The 16,620-nt window shown below is 37.9% G+C and overlaps 1 protein-coding gene across 5 annotated transcripts; it reads right to left on the bottom strand.

Annotated features, from left to right (window-relative positions):
• Window positions 1-8,350: 8,350 nt before the first annotated feature.
• On the bottom strand, window positions 8,351-15,107 carry LOC149390390 (uncharacterized). Of its 5 annotated transcripts, XM_089619532.1 has the most exons (17): window positions 14,777-15,107; window positions 14,082-14,197; window positions 13,600-13,755; window positions 13,246-13,450; window positions 13,049-13,138; window positions 12,858-12,948; window positions 12,598-12,664; window positions 11,412-11,454; window positions 10,901-11,072; window positions 10,708-10,806; window positions 10,526-10,594; window positions 10,229-10,367; window positions 9,934-10,132; window positions 9,576-9,652; window positions 9,234-9,436; window positions 8,867-8,943; window positions 8,351-8,773 (listed from the first exon to the last, which is right to left on the bottom strand). In XM_089619532.1, exons 3-15 carry the CDS (start codon window positions 13,741-13,743, stop codon window positions 9,254-9,256), a joined length of 1,578 nt encoding a protein of 525 aa, XP_089475658.1. In that variant the 5' UTR covers window positions 13,744-13,755; window positions 14,082-14,197; window positions 14,777-15,107; the 3' UTR covers window positions 8,351-8,773; window positions 8,867-8,943; window positions 9,234-9,253. The 5 variants fall into 5 exon arrangements, with proteins under 5 accessions (XP_089475658.1, XP_089475659.1, XP_089475660.1 ...); XM_089619533.1 differs by lacking the exon at window positions 14,082-14,197 and having other exon boundaries at window positions 13,600-13,845; XM_089619534.1 differs by lacking the exon at window positions 14,082-14,197 and having other exon boundaries at window positions 13,600-13,833.
• Between the last annotated feature and the right edge of the window lie 1,513 nt (window positions 15,108-16,620).

The raw sequence follows: 16,620 nt of genomic DNA, 5'->3' as shown, positions 1-16,620 counted from the left end.
CCGATCTCAGCTCAGGGAAGACGAAAAGATGATGGGCTACAGCCAATTATTCGCCAAAAATCTGTTCGGAGCTGCTCTCAAGTGGTTCTCAAAACAAGAGGAAGAGTCCATTGACAGCTTTAAACAGCTATCAGCGGTCTTCCTAAAACATTATTCCATGTTCGTGGAAGATGAGTCCACCATAGCAAACCTTTGGAACACTCAGCAGTCGGAGTTCAAATCTTTGAAAGACTTCATGAGCCGATTCAAAGGCATCATGGCCAAAATATTGAGCATCGATAACGACTACGCCTTAACTGCCTTGAAAAATGGACTATGGCATGACTCTAGGTTCCATGAAGAAATTGTTGGGAATTGATATCCCTATAACCGTACGGAATATAATAAATTATGCTATCTGACTAATTAATCATACGATTATTAATATGATCTAGATTTCTAATTGAATAGTATAAACTAGAGAGTAGCACAAGCAACCGATTTATAATAAAAGTTATCAAATTACTTACGTGTTTGGAAATCTGCTATAGAATCTTCAATCGAGTTCTTGAACATCTAGTTATGTGCTCCAACCACTCGATCTTCAAGATTTAGTCTTTGGGAACGACGACAGGACTCTCGTCGTTTGGATCTCCAAGGATGATACCGTAATCTTCCAAGCCGTAATCTCCGGATGAAATATGAATAAAGTGTGGGCACACTCATTATCTCATAACGACTACCGATTTAGGAGTTCGGGTCGTCTCGTGTTTTTGGAATTAGAATCACAAGTTCGGCCACTTAGCGAGAGAGTGTGGGCCGAAAATTTGAACACCAATTGTTATCACGTGTATTACTTTTGTGTTCTCCATGACTTCTATTTATAGTGGTACACTCGTTATCTCATAGAGAAAGTTCGGCCACTTAGCGAGAGAGTGTGGGCCGAAAATTTGAACACCAATTGTTATCACATGTATTACTTTTGTGTTCTCCATGACTTCTATTTATAGTGGTAGACTGAAGATATTTTAGGAAGTCATTAGGATTTCTTTATTCTCCTATATTCTTTCATATTTTGTAGTTTAGCATGAACCATTGGATCTAGACTACAAATCCTACTTTTTCTCTCATCGGATCATAATCTAGAATATTATGTTTTCTTATTGTTCCCATATATTTAAGGAATCTAGCTATTTGAGAATAATGAGGACATTATCTTATTTACTTTAATGGAGAGAATATCTCTACCATTATTATTCTCCTAGATATTAAGAATATATACATAAGAGAGAATAAATGGCAATATCTTATTTCCTTATTTAATAGAGAGAGAATATATCAACCATTATTATTCTCAATCTTATTGATTTACCTGATTTCTTTTTCATAAATCAAACAACTAATTAAAGAGAGAATATTGGGTATTTAAACCCTAAAGTAGGCGTCCAACTAGTGGTACTAGGCCTACGAATTTTTTTTAATTTTACAGTGTCCATAAGGCCAACTTAAAATTCAATTAATTAAATACTTGTTCTAAGAATAAGTAATCAATTCCACCATAAATATTTGATTCGTCAAATAGATAAATTTCCGAATGAATGTTGTTAGAAAATTTACAGTTGTGAGATTGTAAACAATAAATCTTATTATTACTAGAGAGTTCTTATTCATCTTTATCGGAGCCGACTTGGGGACTTTGGACCTAGTAACAGAAGCTCTTACAAATCTGATTAAAATAGATGAAAAGTTCTTTCTCTTATTTAATCGATTCGTCAGTCTTGGTGACACTCAACAAAATGAGCCAAGACTGCACTCTTCTTATGACTAGAATGATATTTTACTCATCGTAAGAGTGTCCATTGATATAGTCAGTTCATGATCCTAATCCTTCAGGTTCAACCTATATCGAGAAAGTTTAATTATTTCGTTATACCTTTCTTGATACATATGAGCCATTAGCACCGTTACTTCCCCAGCGAAAGATTCTTTCGTATGTACTTACTACGAAAGTGCATGCAATCTATCAGTTCTGGAATCAACCCTTAGGTGAGTAGACATTGACCTTCTTTCAGGAAGGTTGGATTCTATATCTGTGAATCATTTTCCGCTCAGAACATATCCCGAATTCCCAAGACATAAGTATTCTAGCATCTACAAGTAGCCATTGATGAATGAGTCAAAGAACTCGGTAATACAACCCAGAAGTCTATGACCACTTCAGGATTTAGGTTAAGTCTCACTGTGACCATCATAGTGAAACTGGTTAGTGTTTCGTAACCGTGCTTAAATGACCCATCAACAACCAAAGTCTGTCCTAGTCGTACACTTACCAAAAGTGCTTAATGCTCCCACCAAGTGATCAACATTCACTTGTGTTTCACATATATGATTTTGGATCCAGCTATCCAGGCTTGGATCAATCATCGACCAAGTTTTAGTTTAATGCCCGAACTTAGATGCCCAACATGTAATTCAGTTTAATACGAAGACTAAGGATTAGATGAATGTTTATCTAAAATAGAAATAATGTTTTCAATCCATATAGATAAAAATGTCATAACTCAATTTTATTGATAATTTCAGCGTCTAGAAAATTACAAATAAATCTTTTTGTGGGCAAGAATCTCTAACAAAAATGACCATCAACCGTCCCCCATCCATCGAAGATGCGATCCATCGAGCTTTAAACTTCGTCAAGGCAGAGGAAGAGAAAAGTTTATTAGAAAAAAATATAGCGCAAGTAAGAAACCCCAGGTCGACCAAGCCATTACTTGGACCCGAAATGGGGGGAATAACTTCAAGAAGGGACGTAGACGAAGCGAGACTTTGCCTGCGAAGAAGCAAAATTCCTCTCCAGATTTCGCATTCAGCGTTAATGACGAGGAAAAAGAAGAACAAGGTCAGGGGAAGAAATGGACCCGAGACCCCGACGCTTACTGTGACTTTCATAAAAGCGATGGCCAAGCGACGATAAACTGCGAGACCATGCGGGCTAGTATAAAAATATAATAAGGGCGAGCTGAAGGACATCGACTTGGGACCTCCTCCCAAGGAGAAAGGGGAGGTAAAATGATATCTTTTTTCCCATTGGGAACCCTAGATGAAGATTTTGGGTTCTCTGAGTCTGGCATGGTTCTAAGGTCTGTTCTAAGCAAGCTCGTGTAAATGATAACATAAAAAGACGAACTGACAAGTTTTTCTATAAATTTCAACCGAACTCAAGAAAAGACTCAAGCGAAGTAAAAAAAAATCTATGAACTCGCCAGAGAAAACGGAAATAAAAAATGAAAAGAAAGAAAATGTGAGAGAAATTACCTGAAAATTTCACTCACGTGCGGTAAATATAACAAATGAGTGAATGTGACCTTTAATATCTCTATATACGGGGGTGGTTAAAACCCATTTTTCGACAAAATTTCATCATTAATAATCATCAAATAAGATTTTATCTCCCCTGTCCGCATGAAAAATCTCAACCGATGAGCAGCCACATTTCGACTTTGGAGTCATGGCAGCACGAAGAAGCGACACGTGTAGCGCATGCAAAATCAAATATTTTTTAATATTGAATTCACGCCAAAATTTTGGACGAACTCAACCCTTCTTCTTTTAGTCCATTTAATATTTTTTTCAAATATTAAATGCCCTAGGAGATTGATTATGGGTGTAGAGTTCGACTTTCCTTAACAAAAATATTATGGGTCGTCAAGCCCAATCATCTACGAAGCCCATTCAGCGAACGACTTATGAAATAAGCAAACGACACGAAGTCCTAGTCGTTTATGATGACCAAAAAATCACTTTGGCCCAGCCCATGTTCTGTTACGAACTCGATCAACTTTCACCAGGGATCATCACAAAATCGAAGTCAACGTGAAGATGCTATCTCGCCTTAAACTCCGGAGAGTTGACGACTTCTACCGAGTCAATTCAAGTAAGGGAAGCGACGTGGCAGAACAAGAGGCAAAGAAGGACGAAGTCACCAACACGTATCTCCGGAGATATCGTACCTCGTCGTAGCATAAATTCATTTCTTTCTTGAAGAAATGCAGGTTCTTTTTCCCCTTTATCGCTCACGTCTCTCTCTCTCTCTCTCTCTCTCTCTCTCTCTCTCTCTCTCTCTCTCTCTCTCTCTCTCTCTCTCTCTCTGTTGTATCTCTGAGCTCGTCAATCGTATTCGATTTTTTTGAGCTCGGCATTTGTAATTGAGATCGAATAATTAATACAATTGTTCTTGTTCTTACTTTTTCATGAGTTCTTTATCGTAGTTTAAATTTGTTTTCATGCGACAACTTGTTGAGATCCACAAATATAAATAAACCGAATCAATCTATTTGTCTTCTTTGTGATTGTTGAGGCTCGGAAACGACATCAACAAAAAGATATTTATTGGTTACAATTCGATGTTGGCTTAGACTTTACTTCGAGACACATAATAAAAGTTAAACTACTCGGCAAGAAGGATTCGGAAACGATACAAGGAAAACCCTTACATTATTTAAGGGGTTGTCATTATTTATAATGAAAGTAATAGAACAAAAAAAAATAAGAATAACAAAACAGCCGATTACGTACTAATTTAACAAGTAGTGCTTCTTAAGAAAATTAGTTTAGCATGTCCAGATTTTGTCCACAATTGGATTCAATACCAGGCTCTTGTTTTTGGTCATCACCAGAGTCTGGCTCCCTGTTTAGCGGAAGATATTCTACTTTATCAGCATATATCTTGAGCAGGACCAGGCAGACACATACCCCAAAAAAAAACACCATTACTAAGAGAAGGCAAAACTGAAGATTCACGAGCGAGTTGACATGATGGAGAGCCTCTTTGCTCGAACACCTCACAACTTGGTTGCCTTCCTTATCAACCACCATGAAGCATCCCTTGCACTGCCGGCCCTGGGCTAAGGCGGGCTAGGCCCAGGGCTAGGGCCCCATATGTGGATGGGCCCCAAAAAATTTACACTTTTTGCCTATGTTTAAAAAAATTTACATTTTTTACTCTAAAAATTTACACTTTTGGCCCATTTTTTTAAAAATTTACATTTTTACCCTGAAAATTTAAATTTGTATTAGTATTATAGGGCCCCAAAATATTGAATCGCCTAGAGCCCCCGGTGAGTTTGGGCCGGCCCTGGGCACAAGCTGTGGGGTCCACAGCATGACACCGATCACGAAAAACCAACCGCCTATGAAAAGTACGCTGAGAGACCGGACGAAGCCTACCACGAAGCTCTTGGGCTCCATCGCTGCCACGGGGGTTGCGATCAACACGGCGAGGAGCGAGTGGTATTGGCCCTCGGGCCCCACATGGGCGTGGATGGAGTTGTGGTGGAAGATCTGAACCTGCTGTCCCAGCCCCATTGTGAAGAGGAGGAAGGTCAGATTATTTTGGACTCGGGCCCTTGGCCAGGTGAAATCTAACAAAAAAAAAAAATCCAAGCTTGGTGCTGCATGGCCCACTAGGGAACCCATTTCTCACTCCTTTATTCGCTGTGTACTTCTTTCTTATAAAGCATGCATTCTAAAGAGTATGGGATATGGGTTTGGGCTGCTAGAGAGATCAAAAGCCGTTGTTAAAGTTGATTCTTGATCGACTATGTATTCAGAAGCTACTTAATTCGGATTTGTATTTGAGATCCCACGTGGATCCTACTCCTACGTACCTGAAGTCAGAGTTTTGCATTCAATTTTGTTCTAACACTAAATTTATAAAATTTGTGTGTTTGAAATGGTTTTTTGTTTTACGTGTCTACTGCGATTTTTTCAACCAGTCTTAATGATCTTATTTATTTCTTACTGTTTGTACAGTGATTTGGGGACAGTACCACGCATTCTCTGTGATCATTAACTAGGGGTGGCAATTTGGGCCGGACACGAGACACGGCACGGTTACGACACGGTTTAAATGGGTTTGGGTCGACCTTAAATGGATCTGGATCCATCCGTGTCGAACACGATTAACACGATTAAATAACGGGTGAACACGACACGAACACGACAACCCATTGGGACCCGATTAGACACGAATATTAAATGGGTAAACACGATCAAACCCGTAATGACCCAGTTAAAATATTAAAAACAACTATCAAATTAAATTATAAGAATAAATATTATATACAATACAAATTATAAGTGAAGTGTATCCACTTTACATAGAATAATCTCTAGTTAATGATCTGTTGGAGATACATTGCTTTTTGAAAGATTGTGTTTGAACTTCTCTTTTGTATTACAAATATTATGTTGGTGGCTTAGTTGATTATATGGAGTATTTTTATTAATTACTTATTATGACTAATTTTTTAATTAATTTGATTTAGAGAATTTTTATATTTTGAAATAAACATGTGTAAGGGCCTAAACCGATTCACGTGTTCAAACGGGTTTAGTGGTCTAAATGGGTTTGTGGGTCTAAGTGGGTTCGTGGGTTACATGGTCCATTAAGACACGATTAATAAATGGGTCTTAATGGGTTGGGTCTGGGTTTGGCAAAAACATAGTGGGTCGGGTTTGGGTTTTGCTCCTAGACACGATTAATAAATGGGTCGGGTTTGGGTCTGTCAAAAAATACATGAAAACGAATAGGACACGACACGAACACGACACGTGACCCGAATTGCCACCCCTATCATTAACACTTCAATAACAAAATTGTATTTTTTTTTTTTTTTTGGCTAAAATGTTACCCGAGAATTCTAAAACGAATTTTAATCCTATCATATTTATTATTATTTTTTGTTTTTGAGAATTCCGTGGCAAAATCATATGCACCCATACAGACCTCAAATTATATAGACTATTGGCAGGTGTGTGTCGTACGCAGAAAACTCATATCACCCCGACTAAATCCGAACTTGTTCTTGAGTAGTTTTGAAATTTTTTGTGTCTTTTGAGGGTTCTCAGGTCAAAAGGGGTTTCTCATCATACTCTGGGTAAATCGGTACAAAACGAGGTATTCGGGAGCAAAAACGGGTCAAAAACGAAAGAGGAGTCAAGGAACAGGGAAACCTCGTCCCGCGAGACCGATATCGCACGCCGCGAGGTTTGCAGATCCATCCCCAGTTGATCACCGAGCGTCTTGCGCGTTCCGCGAGTTTGTGCAAATGTCTACATCGCGCCGCGACCTTCAGACCTCACACCGCGATGTAAAGAGATTTGAACGCCGAAAATCTCCGAGCGTGTTGCGCGGAACGCGAAGTCCCGAAGATGTCTATCTCGCGCCGCGACCCTGCTACCGCGCGCCGCGAGGTGCACCGAGACAAAAATAGGAAACACGGATTTTGAGTCGATCTGAGCCGTTGGATCACTTCTAATTACCCAGACTCTTCGGAAAATTAGGAGAAACCCAAAGATTTCGACCTAGGCCTATAAATACACCTCTTAACCTCTTGTTTAAGGATCTTAGTCTTTTTTTTTATTGCTTTTAATTATTGTTTGGGAGAGCTAGAGAAAAAGAGGAGAACCGTTCTTCATCGATTCGCTTCAATTACAGTTTTCTTCTTCTCTTGAACTCCCTTATTTTATTTTTGCAGTTGAGTTTTTAATTATGGTCTTTTTGAATTCTTCTTCATCTATTTTCTTATTGTTTTCTCGCTACGCCATGAACTAATTCCTTTAAGGGCTATGGCGTAGTGAGTTTAGGATTCGGTTATGGATACCATTTAATATATTGAAGTTCAATTATCATTCTCTATTACTTTGCTTAATTCAAATCCGTTTAATGCTTGATCGAGATTCGCTACCTTGTTCATGATATTTTATTTCAACTTGATGCTGGAAAAAGATTAGGTTGTTAGTGTGCTTGGTTTGAATTACTATGATGCATTCATAGGCTAGAGATGGCTAGGTTGCTTTAGAATCGTAAGAATACACTTAATATTAATGCATGCCATTGTTAGGATTGAGATCGAGAGAAGATTTTCCTAATATTGTCATAGGGTGTTAGATGCTCAAGAGAGATTTAGCAATTTTATCTTGTGAGTATGGTTAGCAAAGTTCTAGTGAATTGATTGTTGATTGTACGTGAAACTCGTGTATCCAAACCGTTGATTAAACTCGTGAAGCCTTAGTCCTTAACCTCTCTTATTGCTTACATCCATAATTTTCTTGCTTTACTTATTTATTGTTTTTAACTTGTCAAAAATTTGTGACATCTTTCTATCTTCTCTTTAAGTTCAATTCGTGCTAGTTGATTTGATTGTTAATTTTGTTTTTTCCTCATGGGATCGACATTTGTACTTGATTCACTATATTTCTTGAGCGACACGTGCACTTGCACGCGTAAAAATCGCAACTATCTCGTAGTCTAAGTGGTAACTTTAAGGAGAACAAAAAAAATTAAATAAATAGACAATTAGACCGTAGCTCAATAATTCAACAGGTCAAATAAATTTAATTAACTTTTTTCTAATTCAATTTACTTCGGTCTATTAACTTATTTTCTTAATAAAGTAAACTTTGCTAAAATTTTATAAGAAAGTTAGGGAATTATCTAGTTGCAGTAAACTAAATTTTAAAATAATGCTAAAATATTTTCGGCTGATAAGATGCATATTACTCTAGCTTCTTTTTAGGATACAAGTTTTCCCTCAATAGCTCAGGCGGGCCCAACACACCGGTCACCGGCCCAATCCAACTCCTCACATGGGCCCACTCTGTACTCTAAGATAGATATGCAAGTGAGGTTGCACGTAACTTGACATTCAAATGCAAACGGAGGCAAATGTAGCTGTTACATGTGGATCGCTTTGAGCATAAAATCCCCTCTGCTTCTCGAGAGATATCGCCTCTGAGCATGAAGAAAAGAGTGTTGTTAAGATCAGCTATGGAAGACTGACATGATTTACGAAACCGTAATCAAATGCGATTGAAATACCAATACCATCAACAAATCAATGGACGCAACGGAGAATGCCGCATTATTGTCTCTGCACAGAATAGCTTTCCAGATTTCCGCACCTGAAAGTTGTAAAAGTGAAAACAAAATCTATAAATATGATTTTGGGAATGAAAGTGTTATTTGTTTCTCTCTGAAACTATACAACTAACGAATCAGTGACCCAATCAGAGTGAACTTTAATTCAATAGTTTTGGCACAAACTGTATATCCTTGTATATATTAAATAAATTAACATAATTGATGATTCCAAAGGGAACCTATGCTTAGAAATTGAGTCGGGATGTGAAAGGGAGGAAAAAAAAAAAAGTGACCCAATGCATTATTGTCTTTTTCAGAGAGAAATACGAACCTTTGGAAGTAGCGCAAATTTCAGTAGTCATCTTCGTCAGAGAAATTCTCATCACTGCCTTGCTCAAATATTTGATACTCTTCATCTGAATTTCGCATTTGGTGGTTTCCTGGTTCTCCAGATGGAAAACTAACAAACAGCTCTTGCAGATTGTGCCTCGAAATGTTTTCCATATTCACATCTATGTTATGCATAGGAAATGCCTACAAGCAATATACCATAACAACAATAAAGAAAAAAAAAAAAAAAAAAAAAAAAAAAAAAAAAAAGAAGCTTAGATGGAGAATAATGAGATTGGATAGATACCAATGACAAGCAAATAAAACTAAAAATGTTCGGCACCTCTTCTTCATTCCCAGTATCACTTTCTTCTTCTTCATCATCTTCGGCATCAGCAACATATTCATCACCGCCAACTCCTACATCATGATCAGCACATATCACTCCAATGTACATTCTATGGGTAAATTAAATGTTATCTTTTCTTTTCTTTTTTCAAAATAATCCAGCTATTTTCTTCCCTAGGCAGCATATATCATATGACGTGCAAGTATGAAAGTTTTACAAGACTGACAACCAAATGCTCATATTATTTCTCATTTTTTTAGTCAGAAATTGTATTGTCTGAACCAACATGGCCTAACTTATAAAGACAATAACTTTTCATTAAATACTGAATCAGATATAAAAGTCTTATAACCTGTGTCCACTTCCTCCTGCTCTTCTTCACTATGCATTACATGGTCTTTGTTGAGCCTCCTTTTGGACTTTTCAAAATTATCGGTAGCTTCTCTAAGCAAGCGTTCCACAACAGGCTTCGGATATACAGATAGAAACCTTATTGTAATGCGTTGTCTCAAGTTATCAAGCATCGCACTGGAGAACCACCCTGTTGCATACTGTAAACACGCAAGAAAGATTCCAATCTCAACAAAGATCTTGAATAAAAGATTAACAAAATCTCCACTATAATTAGTCGTAAACGACAAACTAACTGTGCAAGTCTTTGTGGCGGGAGGCTTTCTTATTTGTTGTTGGACATAGTCGTCCAAGAGCTCAAACAGCTGAAATGACGTTTGACACTTGAACGGATAAACTCGAAAGGAACATATATCCTCCCACCTTTGTTTCCCCCTATTTCAAAAATAGACAAGACATTATTATGTATCAGAAACTGCAGGGCTGTGATTATCTATTACAGGAAATTTCTACAATATTATAAAAAAAATAAATAAAAAAATAATGATGCTAGAACTAGAGTAATGCATCTATCTTAATGTTTAGAAACTCACTGATTGGCGGTGTTAGCATCGCAATAACTTCGTAACGATTGATGCACTCGGAAATCAATTCTCTGATATCTGATTAATAAACAGTTAACGATTTCATATCTTAAAATATATAATTAGTAGATTAACTACTGAAAACAAAAATCATTGAAGTGTAGAACTAGTTTATTGAAATGAAATTTTACATGCGAGATTCGGGGTCCTTTCGAGGATCATATCCTTTTTTAATCCAGAACCTGAGAAATGGTCCAGTCGAAAAGTAATATGCAACTCTAGACAGAAGCCTGCAGATAGAACGATTTAGACCACTGTTGGCGGGGAAAAAATAGTTTGGAAGTTCAAGAGTTTCTTCTAGCACAACACAACACAAGACACCACCTTCTAAGCATATGAGGTCCAAGAGCGAATCCATGATCGGTTAACCGCTCATTTAGTGAATGCTTCGTCCAAATAGGCCGTTCATCAAACAACCGTGACACAGCCATCTGTGACTCCCATTGATCTGATCCCTCACTTATGTATTCCTCCCAATTTATCCTTTTGGGTATCTGTAAGAATGCTGTTAAGTGTAACACGCACAAAGCAACGAGATACACTTCTATGGAGAGCCTTCTAAATGTCACAGTACATGGATATTGATATATATTAGAAACATAAATGAACTTAAAACATCTATACTCGTAGCTAGCTATACATGTATGGGGACTTTTGTGGTTATATACATCCAAGAAAAGACAACTAGAACTCCATACTTTCTAACTTATCTCTAATAATTTAAAAATCATAGATATTTTTTCATGTAAACGTGGAGAAAATGGAAATGCATACGAGAAGTATATGTAATATGAATCTCAACAAATCCAAGGCATAGACTAGATTTTCAGGATATCATTGATGTTAAAATCAATTGCGAGAACAGGTTCCAAATCTATCTGCATCAAGCAAACATAAATAATGATCAGTTTGACCTCAAAGCATAACTTGTTTAACCAATATATAAAAGTAAAAAATAGACAACATGCTATTGTGTCACTGAATTTTTTTTTTTTTTAAGAAACAGCTGACTTTATTATAACCGCGGCAAAGCCGGAAAATCCAGAACAAGAATTACAAAAAAACACTAGGGAGAATCCCAGTCAAAACAGAATCCCTAGAAAAATAAAATTACAGCGAACTAGACCAATCCCTAGCCAAATCTGCTAAAGAAAAGGACTTGGAACTCGTTACAACAGGAAAAAATCCAAAGAGCGATACAATGATTAACACTATCAGTCAACGCGTTCAAGTTCCACGCCTCGTCATTGAAGATGGATTTATTCCATTGAGGGAAAAGGCGATAAAATGCTTTTGTGTAATTGAACCAACAAAAATGATTCCTTTTCATAATTACAATGTTAAACAAGGCCTTATAAAAGGAATTGAAATAAACTAACAGTTAAGGATATAGAGTACAGTAAGAGGTAATCATAGTAGCATGGTTGATAATTGCCATAAAAAGTTATTCCCTGCGTTTTTTGCATGGATTTAACCATTTTTATAATATATAGGAGAAACATAAGCTTATGTTGCGACCCGGAATTCAATCTCGAAACGGGAGCTTTGCCAATCTTTCACCGAGCTTAGTCTCCCCTCCTTTGAGAGAGATTAAAGTTTTGGTGATTGATTATTGGCTGCTTTTATCAGTAATTTAGGGTCTCTTAAATAGACCAAGAGGGGCCAAACCCAACCATAAACTTAGTAGCATAAATAAACCCTAAATAATTCATCTAAATTCGGAATAATAAAAAAACATAATTTATAATCCTAATTGCATGATTTAAAACCCTAATTTCTCTAATTAATAACCTCGATAACTAAATACGTAACACTTTAGTAAATATAAACTTCTGGAAAGAAGATCCAGTATAGTACAATACATAAAAAAAACTCTGTAGTTGGCTAGTCCCGTAAAAGGTTGGCAAATGAAAGTGCACTAAAAAAAAGCTATATGATACTGTTAAGGCGTATTTATTTAATTTTTATTTTCTTAAGAGACTATTATATTAATAATTCTGTAAAAGAGTATTAAATGTTACCTCCAAATAAGGTTGAGCAACTGCTTCTTGATTCTTTTTAGATGTGAACGTCACTGATGGTTTCAACCTGATACACCAGAAGATTTAGTGATTTACAATAAAAATGAAGAAAATTAAAGCATTGTCCAAATATCTATGTTGCCCAGTAAGATGTCTGATTTCTAGCAGCCAGTTACTAATAAGGGGAAATAAACACCTTAAATTTGCACAAGGAATAGATATCTTGAACAGTTAAGGAAATACTAATGAAGTAGTCTTACACCAAATTCTCAGGAACATCCTTAGGTGCAAAGACCGGTGGTACTATTATCATCACATCTTCCTCGTCAACATCTGTATGACCATTCTTCTCTACACCAGAAGCAATAAGTAGCCAAATTAAAAACTCCACAAGCTTAACTACCTTCAGACAGGCTGTCAGAAAAGAAGAAGTGAAATATAGAATCTTCACTGGAGATTGGCTCATCTTGTATCCACTTTCTCTTTTTGGTGCGGGCAACATTAGCATGAACTGCAATCACATGCTGATAATCCGCCATTCCTTCACAAAAATCAAGAAATAATTAGCAAAAGAAACCACCGGGCTCATAAAAAGAGGATCAGCCAACAATACTTGACAAGTAATTAAGTAAAAGAAGTCACCCTAACCATCAAAATGATAAGCCCCTTGGACACGAGCAACAATATCTGCGCAAATTTTGGGCTCAACTTTGCCTGTGATATTGGCAGATTTGGTTTTACATATCCTAAGCAACAACTTGTAACAAGGACGAAGGTCTCCTAACGCAGGATGTGAATACGGGTCTTGGGGACGAAAATGAAGCTCCAACCTATTTGAGTGTAGTGCACGTGCCTACACAATAATGAGGATCGGAATATAACACCAGAATCGCGTAGCTTGGAAAAACAATGGACCATCGTAGATTAAAAACCAAAAAAGATTGTGCCTGACAAAATAGATATTAGACCATTCATGCCTCAACCTTCAGACAAACATAGTACCTTTTGAAGAGCTTGAAGGCCACCGAGAGTGTGGAGTGCACCGAGCATGGAAGACGGATATCCCGGATAGTGTACTACAAAAGCATCTGCTTCTGTATTTGCTGGTATGAACCCTGACACCGAACCATCTTTTATCACTCCCATTTCCGCTTCTCTCTAGTTTATCACAGAAGAACGAATTCGATTACTTCATGTTCATGGTATGTCACGACTGTCGGGCACACTCATTTAACTCTGCATAAACTTCTGCTATTATATCAAGAAAAATGTACGATACTAGACTGGAATATATATGGCAAGAAAACAGGTCATTTGTATATAGTGATCAATTGTATCAGAATCGGTACATCTATATGCTAGCAGAGATCCTGAAGCAAGGATATGACACGGCGGTACAATCGTCTTTCTCAGCGAGGTTCCAGAAAAATCCGGTGGACAAAAGAGGCGTTTGCAGGTATTCGCAAAAAGGTCTACGGTCTAACCTAGAGGAAGCAGGCGCGAGATACGAGGAACGGCTCTTTTCCACCGGAAAATTGGAACTCTGGACGGCGTCAGATCGATTTTAGCCGTTGGGGGAGAGACGATTTATCTGACATCTCTGCGGAACCCATGGTAGTTCCAAATCGTGCCCTAGGTTTAGAGAGACGTGTTCGATGATGATTATAGGTGATCGGAATGGTTTGTGCTTGATTTTGGACAAGGTTGGTTTTGGTTCGAGCCTGGCCGTGTGTTTTTGTTTTTATGGATTTGTTGGTATTGCATTTAAGTCCAACAAATCCATAAAAACATCAAACCAGCCTTACACGCACACGGCCAAAACAAAAACACACGGCCAGACTCAAACCAAAACCAACCTTGTCCAAAATCAAGCACAAACCATTCCGATCACCTATAATCATCATCGAACACGTCTCTTGAACCATAAAATCCGACAATCCCAATATCAAATCACAGAATCAAGACTAGTCCATATCAAATTCAAACACACGGTCGGGACAGAAATTCAAAAACCCAGAACGAATCACAAAACTCGAAATTAAATGGTAACTCCTCAATCAACCCTCAGTGAGCAACCCTCGGACGTACAATGAGAGATTCAAGCCAAAATACACAAAATCCCCAAATTACAAAAACGAAACCCTAGAAATCAAACCCTAGATGTAGAAATTTCTCTTACCTCAGGTGAAATTAGTGGGGTTCGCGTCTTCTCCGGCCTTCTCTCCCTCTTTTCCCGGCGATCTCCTCTCGGCCGGTGCCCTCGGCGTGACCGCGGCGGCGCTCGCTCGTTCTCGGCCGCGCGCGCGAGGTGGTGCTCGGTTGCTGCTGTCGGCCGCGCGTCCTCTCCCTCGGTCGCTCTCCTTCTCAGTCTCGCTCTCTCGCTCTCTTCCCCTCTCTCTCGCTCGATCTCTCTTTCTCTCTCTCTCTCGGTTCTCTTCTTCTTCTTCTTCCTTTTTCTTTCTTTTCCTTTCTTTTTTTTTTCTCGCGTGGGCTGGTATGGTTTGGCCGAGTGATACATATCACTTGAAGAAGATTCTAGGATTCTATACGTGGCAAGCAATCCTTGTCCTATTAATTACAATCCAACCTCTTTTCCTTGTTTTCTTTCAAATGGGTCCATTAAAAATTGTTACAACCACGTCCTTCCATATAATTATTTAATTAAATCCATAACCGAACGGATTATGATTATATGATTCGAACCGAGCATTTTCTCGTTCGTTCTCGATTAATTTAAATACAAGCATGATACCTGCGCTTCGCAGCAGGAAACTTGTATATTATTATTGTACATGTTATAAAACCAAAGGAATAAATTGAATTGAATACTCTTTAAACACTAATGAGATGAGAATTTAGAGGAGAAGATTATGGAGAGTAAAATGAGAGAGTAAATTTGTGGGAACTTAGGGGATGGATTTTTCCTTCATCATCCCCATGTATTTATAGGGAAAATTTATGTACATTAGTCAAAAATTAGGTGTAGTGTAATTAATAATTTACCCCATATTTTTTTACTTTAAATTACCCTATATTTTGACATTTGAGCATACCAATTTATTTACAACACTCCCCCTTTGGGATGCTCATTGATACATTTACTTGTTCATGATGCCTCGTTAAAAACCTTACTAGGAAAAACCCAGTGGGATAAAAACCTCAGTAAGGAAAAAAAGAGTACAGCTATGCAAAGCTCCTCTTGATGCAGACGTTGGTGCGGTCTTTCTACAAATCTTGCAATTTACGCATTCCAATGTCATGAACATGTTTTCTGAAAGTTGAAATGGGGAGCGCCTTTGTGAGGAGATCAAATGAGTTATCACAAGAACGAACATACTGGATGTTGATAACATTGTTCTTCTCTAGCTCTTGAGTGAACGAAAAAGAACTTCGGAGGGATGTGGTTTGTTCTGTCGCTCTTGATGAATCCTTCCTTCATTTGAGCAACACATTCGGCATTATCTTCATAAAGTGTGATGGGGTCCTCGTTTGTTGGAAGACCACTGGTGGCTCTGATATGTTGCGTCATTGATCTCAGCCATACACATTCACGACTTGCTTCATGTAGTGCTATAATCTCCGCATGATTTGATGATGTAGCAACGAGCGTTTGCTTTTAAGAACGCCAAGAAATTGCAGTCCCTCCATACGTAAACACATATCCAGTCTGAGATCTCCCTTTGTGTGGATCTGATAAGTAACCTGCATCTGCATAACCAATCAAAACTGGTTTTGTCTTCTTAGGATAAAATAATCCTAAATCAATCGTTCCTTGAAGATAACGAAGCACATGTTTGACCTCATTCCAGTGTCTCTTTGTAGGAGCCGAGCTGAATCTTGCTAATAGATTAACTGCAAAAGCTATATCTGGTCGAGTGCAATTAGCAAGGTACATAAGGGCTCCAATCGCACTGAAATATGGTACTTCAGGACCAAGAATCTGTTCAGATTCCTCACATGGGTGAAATGGGTCTTTTATCACATCTAGGGATCTGACGACCATTAGAGTACTTAAAGGATTTG

This window comes from Urtica dioica, chromosome 7 (assembly GCF_054948205.1).
Source record: "Urtica dioica subsp. dioica isolate 48M chromosome 7, U.dioica_male_clone48M_v1_H2, whole genome shotgun sequence".
Classification (NCBI taxonomy): domain Eukaryota; kingdom Viridiplantae; phylum Streptophyta; class Magnoliopsida; order Rosales; family Urticaceae; genus Urtica; species Urtica dioica.
Note: the sequence above shows the minus strand (reverse complement) of the source record. Positions and strands in the feature narration are given on the sequence as shown.

What these genes read in the sequence shown, in the direction of transcription:
- LOC149390390 (XM_089619532.1), bottom strand. Translation starts at nt 13,743, where the DNA reads ATGGGAGTGATAAAAGATGGTTCGGTGTCAGGGTTCATACCAGCAAAT. An exon ending in GATGTTCCTGAGAATTTGGT is followed by an intron (nt 12,665 to 12,857) that starts GTAAGACTACTT and finishes CTGGTGTATCAG; the next exon opens with GTTGAAACCATCAGTGACGT. An exon ending in AATTGATTTTAACATCAATG is followed by an intron (nt 11,073 to 11,411) that starts ATATCCTGAAAA and finishes CAGCATTCTTAC; the next exon opens with AGATACCCAAAAGGATAAAT.